This window comes from Leptodactylus fuscus, chromosome 10, assembly GCF_031893055.1.
Source record: "Leptodactylus fuscus isolate aLepFus1 chromosome 10, aLepFus1.hap2, whole genome shotgun sequence".
Taxonomy (NCBI): domain Eukaryota; kingdom Metazoa; phylum Chordata; class Amphibia; order Anura; family Leptodactylidae; genus Leptodactylus; species Leptodactylus fuscus.
The window spans coordinates 18,667,359-18,687,942 of record NC_134274.1 but is presented as its reverse complement, the minus strand read 5'-3'; the positions used below and the strand labels follow the sequence as shown (position 1 = coordinate 18,687,942).

Genomic DNA, 20,584 nt, shown 5'->3' with positions numbered 1-20,584 from the left:
AGAAGAATGCGATTACCTTAGGAAACCCACGGACCCCATAGACTGTAATGGGGTCCATATGGTTTCCGTTCACTTTCCACGTGAAAAGGGCGAAAGAAACGCAGAGAAAGAAAAGGAATCCCCATACGGAGAGACAACGCAGATGTGAACTGGGTAGACCTAGATTTATTCTGCTTTGTACATCAGTATTCTGGTGTACAAGGCATAAAAAAATTGCTAATTTTTTGTGCAAGTCAAGCTTTTTTTCTCAAAAATAGGGAATTTTTTTTATGCCACTTTCTTAGAAGAGTCTAAGCATTTATGATCATTTACTAACAAATGATGAGCGAAATCTAGGCCCCCTACATTACTTTTGCCCTGCTTCTTGAGGAGGCCTACGCCTTATCGTAAATTGAGCCCAGTGCAGTAGATATATAGACTGGGTGCAAACACTAGTCTTAAATCTCCCCCATTATCTTTTCTCGATTAAAGAGATATATTTTTGAGAAAATCGAGTTAAATGAATTCTGAAGGCCTCGTTGAGGTGTTTTTCAGTTAAGGTTAATCAGATACGAATTCCTTAAGGGTTGGTCTATCTGTAAATAATTCAAGGATACAAGTAGAGCTTGTATTCTTACTCACTAAGGTTCTTGGACAATCACTATAGCTCATTAGTGAATACGAGGACAGATGACGCTATGTCAGTGCCGGCTCGTCACAACATGGCAGAAATGGCCTTCACCTACAACACTCCACTATCTCCAGTTACTCAGTTATCTCCAGGACTTGCAGTAGGGCCAAATTGTGTAACAACCGGACAGTCAAGAAAAAAATTATGGACCATGTATCACAATACTAGAGGGTAATAAGTATATAAGAAAGTGACAAGTGATATGTCTCCATTTTATAGGATGGGTAAAAACTAGAGATGAGCAAACAGTAAAATGTCCGAGGTTCGATATTTGTTTCGAGTAGCCCCTCAATATTCGACTATTCGGATCGAATATCGAACCCTATTATAGTCTATGTGGGGAAAATGCTCGTTTCAGGGGTAGGCCCGATGCCTGGCAGAGTGAATGAACAGCCGGAAGACGCCGCGGGGAAGCTGCACGGAGAAGACTTCTAAAGATAGGAGAAGAACCAGCGTTGATTGGCCGAATGTATAGCATTCGGCCAATCAATGCTGGTTCTGCATCGAACTTTTACATTTGAACAGCGAGTAGTACTCGATCGAGTACGAGTATTTCGAATACCGTAGTATTCGATCGAATACCTACTCGATCGAGTACTACTCGCTCATCTCTAGTAAAAACCCTATAAAAAAAAAAAAAAAAAAACAGTAGAAAAATTGGCAGGAGATCAATGTGATGATAATCAGAGAACAGAATTGATTTATTCTATTATTATTACATGATTTATGCAAAAACAGATCGATTATAACCGATCCCATCCCGTAGATTTGCCACTGATCCACAGTCATTTCTGGATCTTTTGGGAAAAATCTATACCCATTTTTTTATCATTTTGGGGGTAAGACCATCAAGCCACCATACCAATGAAACCAGACGTTTTTATTCTGCTTATTATATGTTTTTGTCTATTTTATTGTCTAATATTTGCAATGTGAACATTCCTTCATTACGATCCGCCATAATATTGTCACGCTTTTCAGGGTTTATTGTAAATGTTAGGATGCTGCATTTTAAATCATGGCATTTGCAGGTTGTGCTGCGTAGAGATTGGAAATGTCCCCTTTGGTTCCCTATTACATGCATGAGAATATATACTGATTAAATGGAACCTTTGCTTTCTCTGCTCTGATGAGTCTCATTACAATTTTTCCTTTTGTTAGCAGCCCCCTCCCCTCATGGTGATCTTCTGAAACACTCAAGGGACATAATGGAATGATGACCAGGTATATATTGTATTGTATTGTGTGCTCTCTCCAGCTAATGTGCATTTTCCATTAACCATTTAAAGTCTAAGACTAAAAATGAATGACATCCTTATGATAAGTCATTAAGATCAGGCACTCATCATCGATCGGTTGGTATTATTCTTAAGATAGGTCATTCACTTGAGATTGGGTCAGGTGTTGGGTGTCAGACCCCCACCGATCTCTTGGTATTATTCTTAAAATAGGTTATTAATTTTGAAATTGGTAGAGATCTGAAAACCGGCACCAATCGATAGATATTATCCTTATGCCAAGTCAGTAATTTGAGATTGATGTGGATCCAACACCAACACCAAGGATGGGCACCGATCAATTGGTATTTTTCTTATGATAGTTGATTCATTTGAGATTGGTGGGGGTCTGACACCCAACACTGGGCTCGAATGGTTGGTATTATTCTTAAGATAGGCTATTAATTTGAAATTGGTGGGGATCTAACAACCTGCACCAATCAGTTGATATTATCCTTATGCTAACTTAGTAATTTGAGATTGATGGAGATACAACACCAAGGATCGGCACCCATCAATTGATATTATCCTTATGCTAGATCAGTAATTTGAGATTGATGGGAGCCCAGATACAATACTGAAACCAATCAATTGGTATTATTCGTATGATAGGCCCTGAAATAGGGCAATTGGCATCAGCCTCATGGGGTTTTTTGCCTTCCCCTGGATCAACACTGTAGGGGATTGTAGGGTTATAGGTTGGACTTGATGGACTCATGTCTTTATCCAAAACCCAATGTAGGTGTGAACCTAGAGTCTGAGATTGTTGACTTATTCTCTTATCTCCACTGCCAACATTGGAGCTATTTTCAAGCTCTCATGAAAAGCCACAATGGGTTGCCGAAGTGTTGTATGTGAACATGGGTGGATAAATCAACAATTTCACTTAAGCTTGAGGAGTATTGCTTATTCTTTGACTAATGCAATACTGAAGGTTTGAGAACTTTGACCTTAGACACATTGAGCTCATCTAATAGAGATGTTTTTGGCTTCTCCACAGCCAGCTAATCACTTCGGGCCAACCATGATGTAATGCTCCAAATCTTTATCCCTTATGTTGACAGGCTGAAGTCTGTATTACTGAAATGGGAGCTCTTAGTAGAAAATGTATCAAGTAAATTTGAGGTAAAGGGTGAGGAAACAAATAGGCTATTAAAAGAATGTGTCTAAAGGTGTCAATATGATTTCATGACGATTCTTTCTGGCAATGTTAGTTATTTCCAGCATCTAGACTATTGTTCTGTTGTAGCTAAGGTTGTTCATGTCTAGGGGCAACGCTGTCCTCATCTCTATCCTTATCATATAAAGCAATTCTACTACATGGATTGGAAATAAAAGTAACTGCATTATTACAAGAAAGAAGCAAATCTTGAAATCACATTTAAAACCTGGAGATTACAGAAACCCAGCAGCTAAATCCACCTGGATTCTCTGTAAACGAGTGTCTTATCTAGAACCTCTTCATATTGCGTAGCAAGTACCAAACCATTGACATTGCATTGCGTCCCCTCTAAGGAATTGTGTCTAGACGCTTCCATACTCGTTTTTGCTTATCGCCACCTTCAGACGCTGCACATGTCCAATTATTTCAGTGCTCACATAGGTATATAACCCACTTTTAATATAGGTGTTAGCAATTAATGATATCTTTTGCAAACTACTGTAGCGCTAATAAAATTAATTTTGTAGCAAATGGTATCAAATTTATTTGGCGCCATTGCATTCCACAGCGCTTTACAGAGATATGTCAACACTATTCCATATAGGGCACACAATCTACATTCCATATCAGTCTTTGGAAGGGTTTCCTCCGAGTCTTCGTTTCCCCCACACACTCCAAACGCGGGGAGAACATACAAACGCTTTGCCGATGTAGTCCTTGGCTGAATTCAAACCTAGAATCCCATTGTTGCAAGTATTTTATTATTTTTTTTCCATAGTATCAATGATTGGACAATGACTGACTTCCTCAAAGAAATATGTAGACACTTCCTCAAAGGGTTGGTCTTTGGCATCTATTTGGACTTATGAGCTAAACCACAAGTAGCTCACTGTTAGAGATGGGCGATCCTCACATGATTAATTTTAAGAATATTGAGGCAACACGGTGGCTCAGTGGTTAGTACTGCAGCCTTGCAGTGCTGGAGTCCTGGGTTCGAATCTTGCCAAGGACGATATCTGCAAGGAGTTTGTATTTTCTCGTCGGGTTTACGTGGATTTCCTCCCATAATCCAAAGACTCATAGTGGAAAAAAAAATTACATTGCGAGTCCTATATGGGGCTCACAATCTACATTAAAAAAAAAATTACGAATATTCATAAGGTTCAACTACCAGTTTAGTTTCAGACCAATTTTGTGGGTCTGAACAAAGAGCTTTTATTATACTCAGGAGTATAGTATTAGAGTACAGTAAATGGAGGCTTAGAGTCGCTGCCATAATACAATAAACACCCATACCCCCCTTCCCTTTGTGGTCACATGGTGCCACCAATATCATGATGCCTTGATGCAAGTGCACGACGTCTACATGACCACTGAGGCCTACATCCCTCATCATGATGGAACCCAGTGAGTGAAGCTGAATATTAATGTTTATTATTTTAGAGCAAATTGTTTTGGGTGTTATTTTCCTTATATTTGGACTTTATTCTTTTCTTACAATCCCATATTGAGCTAATAAAATCTACCACAAGTACTAACCCGTCGCGCTATAAATGGTTAATTTGTGCATCTGGGGCTCTGTCACTGCAGAGGTAAACATGCCATGGCAGATGATTTCCTCAATCAAGTACAAGAAGTTTGTCAGAACAGGTTCTTCATTATTATACTGAACGCAGCGAATGTGTAATTTTCAGGAGGTTGACACTTGTCGATCACACATGTCTATCACTGACATCTAAGAATTCAGGAGTGCCGCTATATTGCTAAACCAAACTAACTGCACCAAGGAAGGTTATTTACTCTGATATACTGACAGTCATTTTGCACCCGGTCTGAGAAGACAGTTGTGGATTATTCCAGTATTGTACATAGAATTTAAAGGGGTTTTCTGGGGTAAATATATTAATGATCTATCCTAAAGATACATTATTCATGTCGGATCCGTGGGGGTCTGATATCTAGCACCACCATCGATTAGCTGTTAACCGGAGCGTATACACAGAGAATGGAGCAGGAAGCAGACAGCACTGCTGGCTGTGTAGTGGCGGACCTGTGTCACTGCAGCTTAGGTTCAATTTGAATGAATGTCAATGGGAGCTAAGCTGCAATGGTGGGTCACCGGTTCCTTACTAACTACTCCTGAGGCCAGTGGTTGTCTCAGCAGTCATTTGAGCCATTCAACTTCTGGCCTGGCAAGTCTCAGCACAGGCATCATGATTAGGGGAGTATGACCCACCCCATCTACCCGTGTTCCATTTTAAATCCCTTTAATGAGAAATTGAAATCCTTAAAGGGTTGTCCAGGACCTGAAGATGATTGATACTGATGGCCCAACCTGTCGATAGGTTATCAGAAACAGATTGGTCAGGGTCCGATACACAGACCCTGTATCGATCAGCTATTTTGGATGCCAGAATCTGTATACTAGATATATGGCTGGAACCAGCTCTGCTTCTATTCAAGCGAATGGGAGCAGTTTCAGGCGCCATTGCAGCAGTGTATGGACTGGAAGCTGTATACAGAGTATGGAGCTCTGTACACTGTAGTGGTGGCACCTGCAACTTGCTCCCCACTTTAAAAAGAACAGGGCCACTTCTGAACCTATACTTTATATATGGCATTCAACAGCTGCATCAGCTGATTGGTGCGATGTCTGGGTTTTGACCCCCCAACCAATCTGGTGCCCAGTTCACACCTGCTCTTGGGTTTTCATTCTTCGGGTCTGCTTGGAGACCTGAAAAATGGAAATCCAATCCACTTGAAAAGTGGTTACTCACAGACCCCATAGACTATAGTGGAGCCTACTGGGTTTCCATCCACAAAATGCAGAGAGAAGTCCTGCAAGCAGTATGGGTGGTGAAATCCCCCAATGGAAAGTGAGCACTGATGTAAATCCAGCCTGACACAGGATAGGTCATCAATTATCTTCAGGTTATGGACAACTCCTTTAACCAAAATGAAACTAAATTGAGGGTGGACACATCTGTATCTCCTCTATGGTTTCCACTGCAGACAATAGCCAGTGATGGCCACTACATATCTCAGCATGACCCGCAACACCCAGTTTGACCATGAATAGGACGCAATGAGAATTTCTGCCCCAATTCATCCTGTTGCTGGTAAATTCGTTCTGAATCTTTGCTGACGCCGCGTGAATCCTATTAAATTGCTCTTTATTTTTGGCTTGGTCTCTGCTGAAAGGAAAATACAAGAAAGGATAGTGCTGTCAGTGTCTGCATCAACCGGACTATGGACGAGCTCTCTGCAGAGAAAGATTACTGTAAAGCAATTGTAGCTTTTCTGAAATCTGCAAGACCATTGATTCCGAAAATAATCAAGACGGCGGTGCAGCCTATAGCGGCGAATACTGCTGAGAGCGGCTAGGTCTGTGCTAAGTAATATGGCAGTGTTGGGAATACTACCTTTTATTGTCACTCATCATAATGTAATACAAAATTACAATGCACTGAAATATGCCTGGAAAAACAGCGAATTACAGGAACTGCTGAAGGGAAATGTGTAAGAGATATTTGGAGCATTTTTAGGATCTAACCTGATTTAAATCTCAGCCCATGCGACTTGCACAAATTGGTCCCCGCCATTATATCCAGTGCTCGAGTTAAGCCATTATGATAAGTACAGCTATAGTAGAACTGACAGTACGGAAAGGGAGCAGATGATAGAACTGGTAGAGCCTGGTACGGGGGTCCAGTTTACATAATTTGCAAGGACTACTGAATACATACTACTTAAAGGGGTTTCCTAGATCTGTGGATAGGTCATCAACATCAAAAATGAATTTTAGGGTAGAAAATCTCCTTTAGGTCAAAATCCCATGGGATATCCCGTGGCAAAAGTGCTGCAGGAAAAACTGCGAAGGCATTGCAGGAGTCTTCCTCCACGGTCTTTGATTCCATTTTACCTTTTACATTTGATTTACCATTTTAACAATGGCAGTTTCCATAGGCATGAGTGTCCACTACACGCATTTTACTGCAAAGATTTGCTAGAATCCCATCTAGCATAAAGGGACTGTAAAACCCCGCAATTATTTCCATGGTATTTACACCGCGGGTAAACCACAGGTTTTTTCGTCATGTAGGTCCCCGGCCTTAAACAGCCATTTGCAAAGGCCGATTTTGGGATGAAAAGATATTCATCCATTCATACGAGCCTCCACTCCCAAGCACTACTCTTTGTGGATGAACAAATACAAGACATTTCCGGTCAACAGGGGAAGGATACAAAGTGTATAGGGATGAACGATCATATTAATAGCTGGTTGTCCCCATACATGAGGATTGCCGCATGCTAAAGGGATGTTTTTCGAGCCCAGATTGACTTGTTATATTGTTCATCGGCAGAAAATCTGGATCAATGACAATAGGAGTGAGTTCACATCTACATTAGGTTTTATGCCCAATAGGAGCCCCATCCATCATAAATTTAAGTTTGCCTCAAATTTAATTTAGTAACAATTCGTATACGCATTTCCCCTGGCATTCAGCAATGCCATAGCGAAGCCTATGGAGAAAAACGACAGATAAGAACGCTACATCAGTTATTGCCACAAAAGTAACAAAAAATACTTTGTATGTCGATTTTCAAATATTTTACTAAAGATTTTAAAAGGGGGGCCAAGAAGGCGTACGCTATGGGCTGATCTGACCAAGAGCATGGAGACACAACTACAGGCTGGTTGGTAGGGTTGCCGAGACAAGTGCCAAATGCCCAGTGAATATAGTGCTGAGGTCTTATTCTAGTCAATTAGATGGGTGCACTATACCCCCTAAACATCGGACGGCCATTTTGTTGATGTCAGGATGGTGGGAAGGTAATCCTACACAACTTCTCTAAAAAGGAACATCTAGGCTCAGCATTTATTCTAAAACTAATTGCGCCAAAATTTATGTAAAATTGGCCAAAATTATTTAAAGTGTACAGATGTATCAAAGTTTATCTTGACACTTAACATCAACACTTAACTTGACTCTTTCAATAGTTTACAAGAAATCATACTGCAGCGAGTTATCTTGCAGCAAGTCAGGTTAAACTCTGCTGCATCTGTACATGATATGAACAGGGTGAGGTTTCATCCATGTTCTAAGATCCTCTCCTATAAAGTCCATAGACTTCCCTGTCTGTTAGATGAGATAACACAGATGTAGTAGACGGGGCAGAGTCTGTCACAGCGGTGAATCAGCAGAGAATACTTCTTCTCCCTGTACATCTCTATGGAGCAGACTGATTTATCATTGGTTTGTATGACTGTCCCAAAGCAGTAATCTATATGCTGATTTTTACACTACAGGGGGAAGATTGCCAAAATTCATCAAGTGGCCACTTTTCTCCTGCTTTTGCTGTGTATTGTTATTCTTGGAGATGGCTGTGCATAGAGCTCATTGTAACGTGCTATAAGAAACAATGCACCAGAGTCTTCTAAATAACAAGCGCCTTTCAGCCGTCTCAAGCACACGCTGGTTCTGTCTAGATGGTTTTTCTAGTACGAGTAAGGATGAGTCAATTTACCACTAACACAAAAGATCAAATGAAATATCCAAAAATCATGAGTAAGGTCTCCTATGCAGGGCTGTAATATGGCTCTATGCAAGCTCAGATGGTAAGGAACTGTAACGTAGCACCCAAAGACGTCCGTGGAACCATAGGTTACCATCTTATGGCTTGAATTTCTTAGAGAAACATTTTTATACAGTAGTCAAAGCCTTATTACCAAAGAGTTATCCCCTAGAAGTATTACAGCCTAGAAAACATCTCCATAATATTCGGTGGGGTGGTGACACCGTATTACAGCACATACAGGTTACTAATCTTATGTAATACTCAGACCAGTCCATCTAAAATACATTATAGGTATCACAAGGTCTCAAAATGGAAGATAAATATGGCAAATCTCGCCATAATTTTATCTAACACCATCTCTTGGATGATTGTAAACTAGAGACAAAAAAGCCATTATGAGCCAAGCTTGTAGGAAATTTACCAAAATTTTCAGATTTGGTCAAACCTGATATTTTTGAGGTTTGCCACCAAGAAAATCTAAATTATATTTGGAGATTTCTTTAGACATAAGGATATAATAACGGGAGCCTCAGGGAAACTGTGGAAATTTGATACTAATATTCAACTTGACTCACTTCTGTGCCCCTTAAAGTCATCCCCTGACCTCTTCCTAGCTGATACCACTAGCCCTGGGGAATTGGTCGTGCTAGTAGTTGGATCTGAGTGGTCACATGGGTGTGTTAATGTCATGAGCTTTGATGTAGACATTTGCAGTTTCCCAGGGTCCCGGACAACACCAGAAAACAACCCCTTTAAAGAGTCCAGAAGACAAGCCCTTTAAATTGATTTTCTGGGACTTAAATAGAGATCACCTATCCTTGGGATAAACTACCAATATGTTATCGGTCGGGATCCAACAGCTGTTTGAAGCGTTAGCTCACTGAACTGCAGTCTATTCCCTGTGCTTGTGATGTCACATTCATCTATCACTTGGTACAGAATCAGCTCAGTTCCAGTCAAGTGAATGGGACCGAGCTACAATTCCAACAACAGCCCCTATCCAATGTTTGGCAATGTGCTTGGCATTCGGTGATACCTTAACATGATGACTACATCAACCAGGTCAGAATTATCAGACTCTCACATATTACCTATTGATGACTTATTCTAAGGAAAGGTCATCGATGTACAAGTCCTGGAAAACCCCTTTAAGGCAGCCATTTCTAGATTTCTATAACTACAGCCAAATCTTTCTTTTTGGCCCATCAGATAATAAGCCTTATAATAATCATAAACCTGGAGAATATAAATGGAAATAACAGAGGAGTCCGGTGGCATCGCTCCTCATCTGAGTCATTACATTTAATGGGATTCCACCTACTTTATCCTTATATATTCTGTTTTGTCTATTTCATTACAGTCAGCTATTAGATATCTAATAAAAAAAAAATAAATCTGAATTTAACTCTTACTATGGCAATACACGAGTATTAATTGCTATTGGCCCCGGTAGCTCAGCATGGGAAGATATCAACATGAAATAAACTCTATGTCTACTAGTAATTTGGCCTAATTCTGTGGGTGTCTTCTTAGATTTCCTTCATCTTGCAAACTTCACTCTTTTTCTCCAAGGAAATTCGAGTTAATAATTAACGACAAATCTTGTGAAATTTAAAAGCATCTTTTTTTTGTTGATGTTGCCTTTTTACAACCTATTAAATCCTTCAGTGTTTTCATCTGCCCTTTTCAGATGTTGGTGGTTCTGTATGTCAAAGATGTTTTCAGTAGAACATTTCTGATATTTTTACTGTCTCTAATACGTCTTAGCTTGAAAAGTGTGGCATCTAATTTTTTTAATTCTTTTTTTGAGAATAAAAAGATTTTTAAAAAGTAAAGAAAAAAAACCTGCTTGTTGTGCTTAGGGCAGGATCCGAGGGGAGTGGCATGACAAAGGGAGTCAGTCACACAATGTCCATTCAGGTTCTGCCTTAAGCATAACACATAATGGGGTAGGTTTACAAATACTGTAAGACGATGCAGACTAGACAGTCTTCGACTATGTTGGCGACTATGTTTCATTGGAGGGAAAATCCTGCATAGAGGACTTTCTCCTCCACTGGTTTCTGTTTAAAAACAATGGACCCATCGTAGTCAAAAGGGTCCACTGGGCTTGGTGTGTAATTGATATTTTAGGGCAGGGGTGCTCACACTTTTTCGGCGTGTGAGCTACTTTATTAGCTGACCAAGGCAAAAGATCTACTAGGGTGGGGCCGGGGCGGGCCTGTGGGCGGGGCCTGGGAAGGTCTGTGGGTGGAGCCAGGCAGGGTGGGCATGTGTGGGTGGGGTCGGGCAGATCGTGAGAGCAGGAGACAGCGGCGTTCTGTGGCCGTCCAGGGATCCCAGGTGTTTGTCTGTTCACAACGCAGGCTGAGCGTTATCTCTGGACACTGGATCTACCAGTAGATCGCGATCGACATATTGGGCACCCCTGTTTTAGGGTAAGTTCAGACGGGGTTTGTTAGACCAGATTTTGACATGGAATCCTCCTCAGAATCCGGCTCCAAAAAATGCCTCCTATTGACTTCAATGGGAGCCGTTCACTGCTTTTTTCTGCCAGAGTTTTTTTTGCCACTTGCTGAAAAAAGAAGAGACCTGCCTTTTCTCCGTGGCGCGACACTCCATCCCGACTAGACCTATTCATTTGGGCCTAATCTCAAGCGGAATGCCATGACTGGATGCTAGTGTACTGTACCAGCATCCAGTCGCAGCTAGCCATTTTTTGGACTGGATTCTTTTTTTTTTTTTTTCTTTTTTTTTTTTTTTTTTTATGTAGATTGTGAGCCCCACATAGAGCTCACAATGTACATTTTCCCCTATCAGTATGTCTTTTTTTGGAATATGGGATGGAAATCCATGCAAACACGGGGAGGACATACAAACTCCTTGCAGATGGTTTTTTGCCCATGGCGGGATTTGAACACCAGGACTCCAGCGCTGCAAGGCTGCAGTGCTAACCACTGAGCCACCGTGTGGCCCCTGGACTGGATTCTGAGGCGGCCCCCACATCAAAATCCAATCCAAAAAGCCCTGTGTGACCTTACCCTTAGCGGTCAGACTCTTCATGGCTAGACAGTGCTAGTATGAACCTAACCTAAACATGCCCCAAATTTATCATAGTAGCTTATGTTAGATGATATATCCGCACTATTAGACCGTCTCGTGTAGTTTTATAACTCCCATTAGTTGACTTCGTTTACCCAAAAACAAACAAAAATTTTGGTGCACAGTATTGCTACATAGGTTGCATCCACTTTCTGCTACATCCACCACTTGTCAGCAAAACCTTTGTGTACGAACCATAAAAGTCTCTAAAACAAGATAAATATGGCTCTTCATTGTATTAGGTTTTTTCCGACGTATGGGTCGATCACAGGATGCAGGGATCCCCGGTGTCTGCTTGTTCACAGTGCAGGCTGAGAGTCATCTCCGGACACTGGCTGCCGCAGCCCCAGCCTGCCAGTATCCAGAGATAACTCTCAGCCTGCGCTGTTAAGACAGACAGACAGCAGGGATCCCTGGGCGGCCATAGAACGCTGCTGTCTCTTGCATTCACGATCCGCCTGGCCCTGCCCAAATGCTCGGCCCTGCCCACAGACACACCCGCACCGCCTATAATCCCGCCCAGTTCCGCCCACAGACCCGGCCCCGCCCTAGTAGATCTTTTGCCTTGGTCAGCTAACAAAATAGCTCACACGCTGAAAAAGTGTGAGCACCCCTGCTTTAAAGGGGCTCTATCAGCAAAATCATGCTGCTAGAGCCCCACATATGCGTGAATAGCCTTTAAAAAGGCTATTCAGGCACCGTAAATGTTATACTAAACCACCCCCCCTCCCCCCCGTTTAAAGTAAAACCCTAAAAAAGAATGTTATCTACTTACGGATCGTGCACGCTGAGCGGCCGTTCAGGGTGCGCCGTCTTCTTCCTCCACACCTCTTCTTCCTCCGATGTCCTCCGGTCCTGTCCTCCTCCGGCGCTCGCGAGCGGACATTGATATTAAAAAAAATGGCCTGGGCGCCTGCGCAGTAGCCGTAGTAGCAGCCGCATGCTACTGCGCAAGCGCCCAGGCCATTTTTTTATTACCGTGTCCGCTCGCGAGCGCCGGAGGAGGACGGGACCGGAGGACATCGGAGGAAGAAGAGGCGTGGATGAAGAAGAAGACACACCCTGAATGCCCGCCCACAGTGCATTATGCGTAAGTAGATATTCTTTTTTAGGGTATTATTTTAAAACGGGGGGGGGGGGTAGTTTAATATAACTTTTACGGTGCCTGAATAGCCTTTTTAAAGGCTATTCACGCATATGTGGGGCTCTAGCAGCATGATTTTGCTGATAGAGCCTCTTTAAGGGTTTCTACTGATTGAGACATAGCACCACCAAAGTGATGCTAGGGATGATTTAAAGGGAACCTGTCAAATGATCTCCACCAATTGAGTCACTATTGCCAGCAGAAGCAAAGCCAACCAAAAGGGTCCTCAAACCATACAAAGAGCTAGAAAAAATGGCAGCACACCAGAGTAATCAAAAAAAAACAAACAAGTGGTTTAATACAAGACAGGCATCTATCATGATAGATAGATCATAGATAGACAGATATAGATCATAGATAGACAGATATAGATCATAGATAGACATATATAGATCATAGATACAGATCATAGATACAGATCATAGATATAGATCATAGATAGATATAATCATAGATAGATAGATAGATAGATAGATAGATAGATAGATAGATAGATAGATAGATAGATAGATAGATAGATAGATGATACAAGAAAGCTCAAAGCAGCATATCCAAGGAAGATGGCCACTTCCAATGTACATAGAGCATGTAAAAACGGCAGCATTCCACTGGCTCCAAAAAGCAATGTTTCTTTATTCCAAGTAGTGATGTTTTGGTTCAATCTGGAAACTTTTTCAGTGGTTTCCAATGCAATTGAAATATCGCTACATAAAATAAAGACACTTTGTAGTTTGGAACCAGTGAAATGCTGTAGATAGATAGATAGATAGATAGGATAGGATTCTTTTCATAGGGTGCCCTAGGTCAAAGGCTCTAGATATAGAGGTTGTCCAGTTTATAAAACATATAATCATATACCACGTTAAGAAATCATACGTTTTCTATATGGGATAGTCATCTTTTGGCTAGAGCAGAACCAAAGAACATCTCAGGCCACTAATTTTGATGCCCACTATGTATGACATCCCTGCCCCTCAGTGTCCCTATAGTTATTCTCAATGAAAGCCCTAATCTGCAATACTGACCTTAACTCAAACAACAAGAGAGCTCTAGGACCCACAGACAAAAATCTAAACAGATCTGAATACCAGCAATGAGTCAACGAACAGATTCTTACAAGAAGTCTGGATAGAAAGAATCATCACAAGGAGATATAAATTAAATTTAGAATTAAACATTGGAATCGAACGATATTGAGCTAACCCTGCTACGAGTCTATTCACACTACCATCTGGTGTCTGTTATTCTTATCTGTCAGAGGATCAGAACATCACACATTAAAGTTTTCTCAAAGTTTCCTGGAAGACTTTCTGCTTGTATCCATCTTATTTCACTGCAATGTTAAAATAAAAACATCTAAACCAATGGAAAGTCGGCAAAATGGACCATCCGTTTTATTGCATCATCTATGTGAATCAGGACAGATATAAATCTAAAGTCTACCGTTTATCTCCATCATTCCGGGGAACGATATTCATGGATTAGAACGATGGACGCCCAACGGTATTGTGAACGTAGTCTTAGACAAAAGCAAGGACCAAAAATATACCGCGTTTCTCCAAAAATGAAACAGGGTCTTATATAATATTTTTCTCCGAATAAAAGGTTAGAGCGAATTTTCGGGGTAGGTCTTATTGTTCATGCACTGGCACTGGCACTTTTCTGGTTAGCTCCGGACAAATCTTGTAAAATGGTTAGGGTGACATCATGTGACAAAACCTAGAGCCGGAGGTGCTGACTGTATCTAGGGCTCATTTTTGGGATAGGTCTTACTTTTCAAACACCGGAGTGAATTACAATATTTTCTGATGAGGTCTAGACGAATCCTGTAAAATGGCTGGGGTTGGGGCGTCATCATATGGCCTAACTTTGAGTCGGAGGGGCAACATGGTGGCTCAGTGGTTAGCAATGCAGTCTTGCAGTGCTGGAGTCCTGGGTTTGAATCCTGCCAAGGACAAGGAGTTTGTATGTTCTTCCCTTGGTGGCGTGGATTTCCTGCCATATTCCAAAGACATACTGATAGGGAAAAATGGACTACATTATATATAAAAAAAAACAAAAAAACAACAACTTAGACTTGGAGGTGCTGACTGTATCTAGGCCTTATTTTTGGAGTTGGGCTTATATTTCAAGCCCCTTATAGCAAGTAGGACCTTGGAAGTATCCAAGCTTAGAACCCCTCTAAATATTTCCATAAAAACTCCAGTTTATCCCAACAAGCTGTTTAATGGTAACCCGAGCAAAAATAAATCTAACAACAAAGAACACATTTATATCGAAACCGTCTTTCATATATAGGTATCTGCCTTGAGCTGGGAATAAAAGACAAGTTGCTCTGCTGAAAATAGGATATGTGACCTAATCTCTCGAATGGCTCAGCCTTTCCAAACACAGACAATTCCATTTTCGCTATCTCTTATGCACAATCCAGGGTATTCATTTTCTTTGATGGATTGAACGCTGTAAACTCTCAGTAACATTGTTTTATGAAATGATCATCAACAGAACTGTCAATTGTAAGCGAGCGCGTAGTGTGCCAGTCTCCGATACAGAGCAAAGCAGATTTTTAATCTAATTTGCAAAACATTGGCAATGCTTAAAATACAAAGAAATAATACAATAATACAAAGGCATATAAGGCATGTATTATAATACTAGCAGGTAACAAGAAGCCAACAAAATAGGAACGAGGGAGTAAATGACCGGCACAGAGGTCTGATGATGGAAGGAACAGATGATGGAACAAATGATAAGTAGTAGGTAGTCACATAATAGGACAAGCATATGAGAATGGTGGTAAAACGATGGACCAAATGGAAGATGGTGATGGAACAAATGATTAGGTAGTGACGTAATAGGACAAGCCTATGAGGATGTTGGTAATAAAATGATGGACCAAATGGAAGATGGTGATGGAACAAATGATTAGGTAGTCACATAATAGGACAAGCTTATGAGGATGTTGGTAATAAAATGATGGAAGATGGTGATGGTACAGACAAGAACTGGTCCTGACTCAAACTTTCTCTAGACCAATCCCTAAACATTGACCCCAACACCAAAAACCACTAACCCTCTCTGCCCCTATAGCTATCCCCTTATTTGCAGTACTGACCCCAACACAAACACCACAAGAGTTCTAGAACCCAAAGACAAGAAACTAAACAGATCTCAAAACCAACAATGAGACAATGAACAGATTCCTACAAGAACTTTGGATGCAACAAAACAGACCACATGGATATCAAACAATACTGAACTAAGAGCACTACTAAGGGGAAAGTCACATTACCATCAGGTAGCCATTGTTCTGATCTGTCAGCGGAAAAGAACAACAGACGTTAAAGTTTTCCCAAAGTTTCCAGGTAGGTTTTCTGCTTGTATCCATCTTGATTCACTGCAATGTTAAAATAAAAAGATCTAAACAAACGGAAAGCTGGCAACACACGATCTTCCATTTTTTATTTTATCATTGAAGTTAATCAGATATAATGTTTGTCCCTATCAATCGGGGAAACTGTAATATTCATTGATCCTGTCCTTTGACGGATCAGGACAATGGACACCATTGTCAGCAGCTGGGTCTCATCGATTGGGTGACAATGGACACCCAACAATAGTGTGAACAAGGAACTGAAAAAATACAGAAAATTACTGGATTGAGCACACATAGGATAAGTTAAGTATCGGGGATCATGTGATCGGCTGGTGGCTCCTGTAACAGACGCCTTCCCATACCTAAGACTGAGACCCTTTTACCAAGTAGGAAGGGAAACAGAACCCCTTTAAACCTTCCTATATACTATTATCATAGCTTTGGTTTATCCTAATAAGCTGGCTGATGCTGAAGTGAGCAAAAAGACATCTCAGAAGACATTTATATGGAAGACGTCTTTCCTGTATAGGTATCTGCCTTGAGCTCGGAATGAACGACAAGTTCCTTTGCAGAAAGTAGGATATGTGACCTAATCTCTTGAATGGCTCAGCCTTTCCAAACACAGACAATTCCATTTTCCCTATCTCTAATGCACAATCCAGGGTATTCATTTTCGTTGATGGATTGAACGCTGTAAACTCTCAGCAACATTGTTTTATGAAATGATCATCAACATAACTGTCAATTGTAAGGGAACTCGTAGCGTGCCAGTCTCCGATACAAAGCAACGCAGGGTTCTGTTTTTTTTTTTATCTCTTCTGCAAAACATTGCCAATGCTTAAAATACAATTTATATGTGTGATTATGCTAGTTTATGCTGTACATTCTCATTCATCAAATGTCTCATAAATGCAGACGCACCCGCCAGCTGAATTAGATGTCTGTCTCAAAAATCAATCCAATCACCTTCCCATGCAGATGCTTTATCAGCTAAAGCACTTTTGGCAAAGTTCCAAGCTGGTCGGGTCTCGGTGGATGCCAATTCTTTGCTACTAATGTTTTATTTCTCATGATTTGGGCAATAAAGTAACAATATTAGAAGGATTCATTGTTACTGCATGCTTTACAAAAAAAACAAAAAAAACATCTATGATAGACTTAATTCGAAAGGGGCCATATAGGCAAGGAAGCCCCAAACCATAACATATTGCAGGCCTTCCAAGATCTACTGCATTGCACGTATGCTGTGTCACATTGTAAGACACCTTATAGACCCAGGGCCTCATCACTCAAGGTCACAGATCAATACACAGGGGGCCCAGCAACATTGTGACATCAGCAGTGGGATACCAGATTCCCCACCCTAAACTAGCTAGGGGGGGGGGGGGGGGTCAAACTTTTTTTTTTTTTAAGTTTCATTCTATTGTATCCCAAACCCAAGACATTCCATGCAGCAGGTAGACACCATAACTGTTGAGCCACAAAACCAACTTTTTTCAATGGGAAGATTCTCTCTGACTGGCCACTCAGGGTCACGGCTCAATGGAAAGGAGGCCCAGCAACATTGTAACATCAGCAGCGAGATACCAGGATTCATCACCCTAAACTAGCTGAAGGGTGCCCCATTTTAAAAAAAGTTTTATTCAGTTTTTTCCACTAGGTCTGTTTTGGACCCCAAACCCAAGACATTCCATGCAGCAGGTGGACATCCTAACAGTTGAACCACAGAACCAACTTTCTTCAATGGGAAGATTTTCTCTGATTAAAAGCCTCAATAGTGCTTTTCTACAAATATGACTATATGGCAGGAATGACAGCCCTGTCCAAAGACTCTCAACCACCCAGATTCCTCCAGTTCAGTCGCAAGGCATGGATGATTGAATAACTGTAAAGCCTATATTCAGTAATATACAAGTTTTAGATTGTAATACAGTGTATTATGCAGCTTTATGACTAAGGGATGAGACTTGGAGCTGTTTTCTTTTTAAGACGTCTGTACAAGTTGACAGGATCCACATCATTTGTTTGGCCTCTGCTTAGCATGTATGCCGGGACATGTCCCTGATTTATGCGTCAAGTATTCCAGTAAGATGACCGAGGCCAAAAGAGTGTTATACCAGTCTCTGTCAGTCTGGTAAACATCAGTATATGGCGATAAAAGGAGCAGATTTTAGTATTCCAAGCAATGGTGTCTAAAGTTAAAAAAAAAAAAAAGTACTGCATAACACGGGAACCTATGGGTGATAAATGCCATGGTCAGAGGTATACATGGGAAGCTATCAACTACGAATTCTGGGAAAAGGTATGCAAATTAGGCTGTCAAGTGTCCGAAATAATATAAATTGTGTCTACACTGCCACCTTTTGGCGGCTCCCTAACATCTTGGCGTTTTTGCTCAACTGTGAAATCTGGGATAAGGTATTGAAAAAAAAACAAAAAAAAAAAACACCTTCTTCCAATTTAGAAGGAGGAAAGAAAAAATACACTTCTATACTTCTAACCAGTGATGTTATTAGGAATAATGGGGCCCCTAACCAAACATTTGACATGGAGCTGCCCTCTCCCTCCTGACCTATACCTCCCCCTTTCCTCCCGACCCATACCCCTTCTATCCGACCCCAGAGTATAATAATTGGAGACCCAGGGGAGGATACAAAAATAAACGAAACATTACTTACCTTTCCTGGGCTCCGGCACACTCTTTGCTGATGTTGGCCATCTTCAAAGATGTACCAGACGTCACTTGAGCCAGCCCAGCCCATGCGACATCATCAAATAGTCCTGAAGCCTTCTGGAGTCAGGAGAGGCAAGTTTTTTTTTTTTTTTTTTTAAAAAAAACATTCCCTTACCTCTCCTAGCTCTCCAATGTTTTCCAGTACCTGCTAAGTGGATAGGATTCTGGTGAGGATTCTCAAAAATTTTTGGTGTGTATTTAGTATCACAGAACCAGATCAGAATTACTTCTGGACTCCTTTTTCTACACTCTCTCGATTTCACAGAAGTGGTTGACCACCAATTGTTAGAAGGCTTCAGCCATCTTAAGTTGACCATTGAGATAGCCAGTGATCAGCTATAATGTGTAGAGGAAGTATTAAGAAAGAGTCCCTACAACACCTTTCGATTCTGGACTCTAACCTATCTACCGGTTTGGCTGGATTGATATTGTTATTGTGTGCTCTTCTGATAGACTCCCTTTAAAAGCGAGACAATGCCTTTAACTTGGAATTCTCTAAATGTGTACTTGAATATGTGTTTTCTAAACCAGATAATATCTTTAATGTGAAATACAGTAGTAATCTTGGAAAGCCGACAGCTCTCACCAAAGTGTACATGGTTGTAGAACTGTCATTGTAACCTGTCTGTGCCCACTGAGATATAACCTAATTATTTCAATAGATTGGAATTGTCAACTATTGGATGCGAAGGGAAGAAGATGGAGTGATCTGTCTCCTGTGCTGGTAAATAATTAAATATTGCAGGTTGGAAGCATTTTTGTGGAGATAATGGGTCATTTATTCCAGTATAGTCATCATCAGCCCGGGATAACAATGTCAGTTCAATCATTAAGTAGTCACTGTATAATAAACTATAGAAGAGTCTTACTTTCAATAGAATGTCTTATGTACTGGTATATAATCTTTTTAGTTTTATTATAGGGTTGTAGATAGAGATGAGCGAGTAGTACTCGATCGAGTAGGTATTCGAAATACTCGTACTTGATCGAGTACCATTCGCTATTCAAATGTAAAAGTTCGATGCAGAACCAGCATTGATTGGCCGAACGCTATACGGTCGGCCAATCAACGCTGGTTCTTCTCCTACCTTTAGAAGTCTTCTCCATGCAGCTTTCCCGCGGCGTCTTCCGGCTCTTCACTCACTCTGCCAGGCATCGGGCCTGGGCAGAGCCGACTGCGCATGTCCGCTAGTAGTGCGGGCATGTGCAGTCGGCTCTGCCCAGGCCCGATGCCTGGCAGAGTGAATTCAGAGCCAGAAGATGTCGCGGGGACGCTGCAAGGAGAAGACTTCTCGGAGGATCCAGCCCGACCCTCACTCGTGGACTTGTTAAGTATAATTTGATCGAAAGTTGCCTACCCCTGAAACGAGCATTTTTCCCCCGTAGACTATAATAGGGATCGATATTCGATTCGAGTAGTCGAATATTGAGGGGCTACTTGAAATGAACCTCGAACATTTTACTGTTCGCTCATCTCTAGTTGTAGAAAATTAAGTCTATCCATAGGATAGGGGGTAACAGGTCTGCATTTTATTCCCA

At 41.2% G+C, this 20,584-nt stretch overlaps 1 protein-coding gene across 2 annotated transcripts in view; it reads right to left on the bottom strand.

Moving 5' to 3' along the window:
• ADGRA1 (adhesion G protein-coupled receptor A1) overlaps window positions 1-20,584 on the bottom strand; it is a 342,093-nt gene that overhangs the window by 88,513 nt on the left and 232,996 nt on the right. Inside the window, exon 2 of one of the 2 annotated variants that reach the window (XM_075258485.1) lies at window positions 16,228-16,332. The exons of the other annotated variant lie outside the window; for it this stretch is intronic. Within the exon in view, the coding sequence (XP_075114586.1) occupies window positions 16,228-16,323 (96 nt within the window). The 5' untranslated portion in view covers window positions 16,324-16,332. The remainder of the gene's footprint in view (window positions 1-16,227; window positions 16,333-20,584) is intronic. 2 annotated transcript variants of the gene reach the window in all.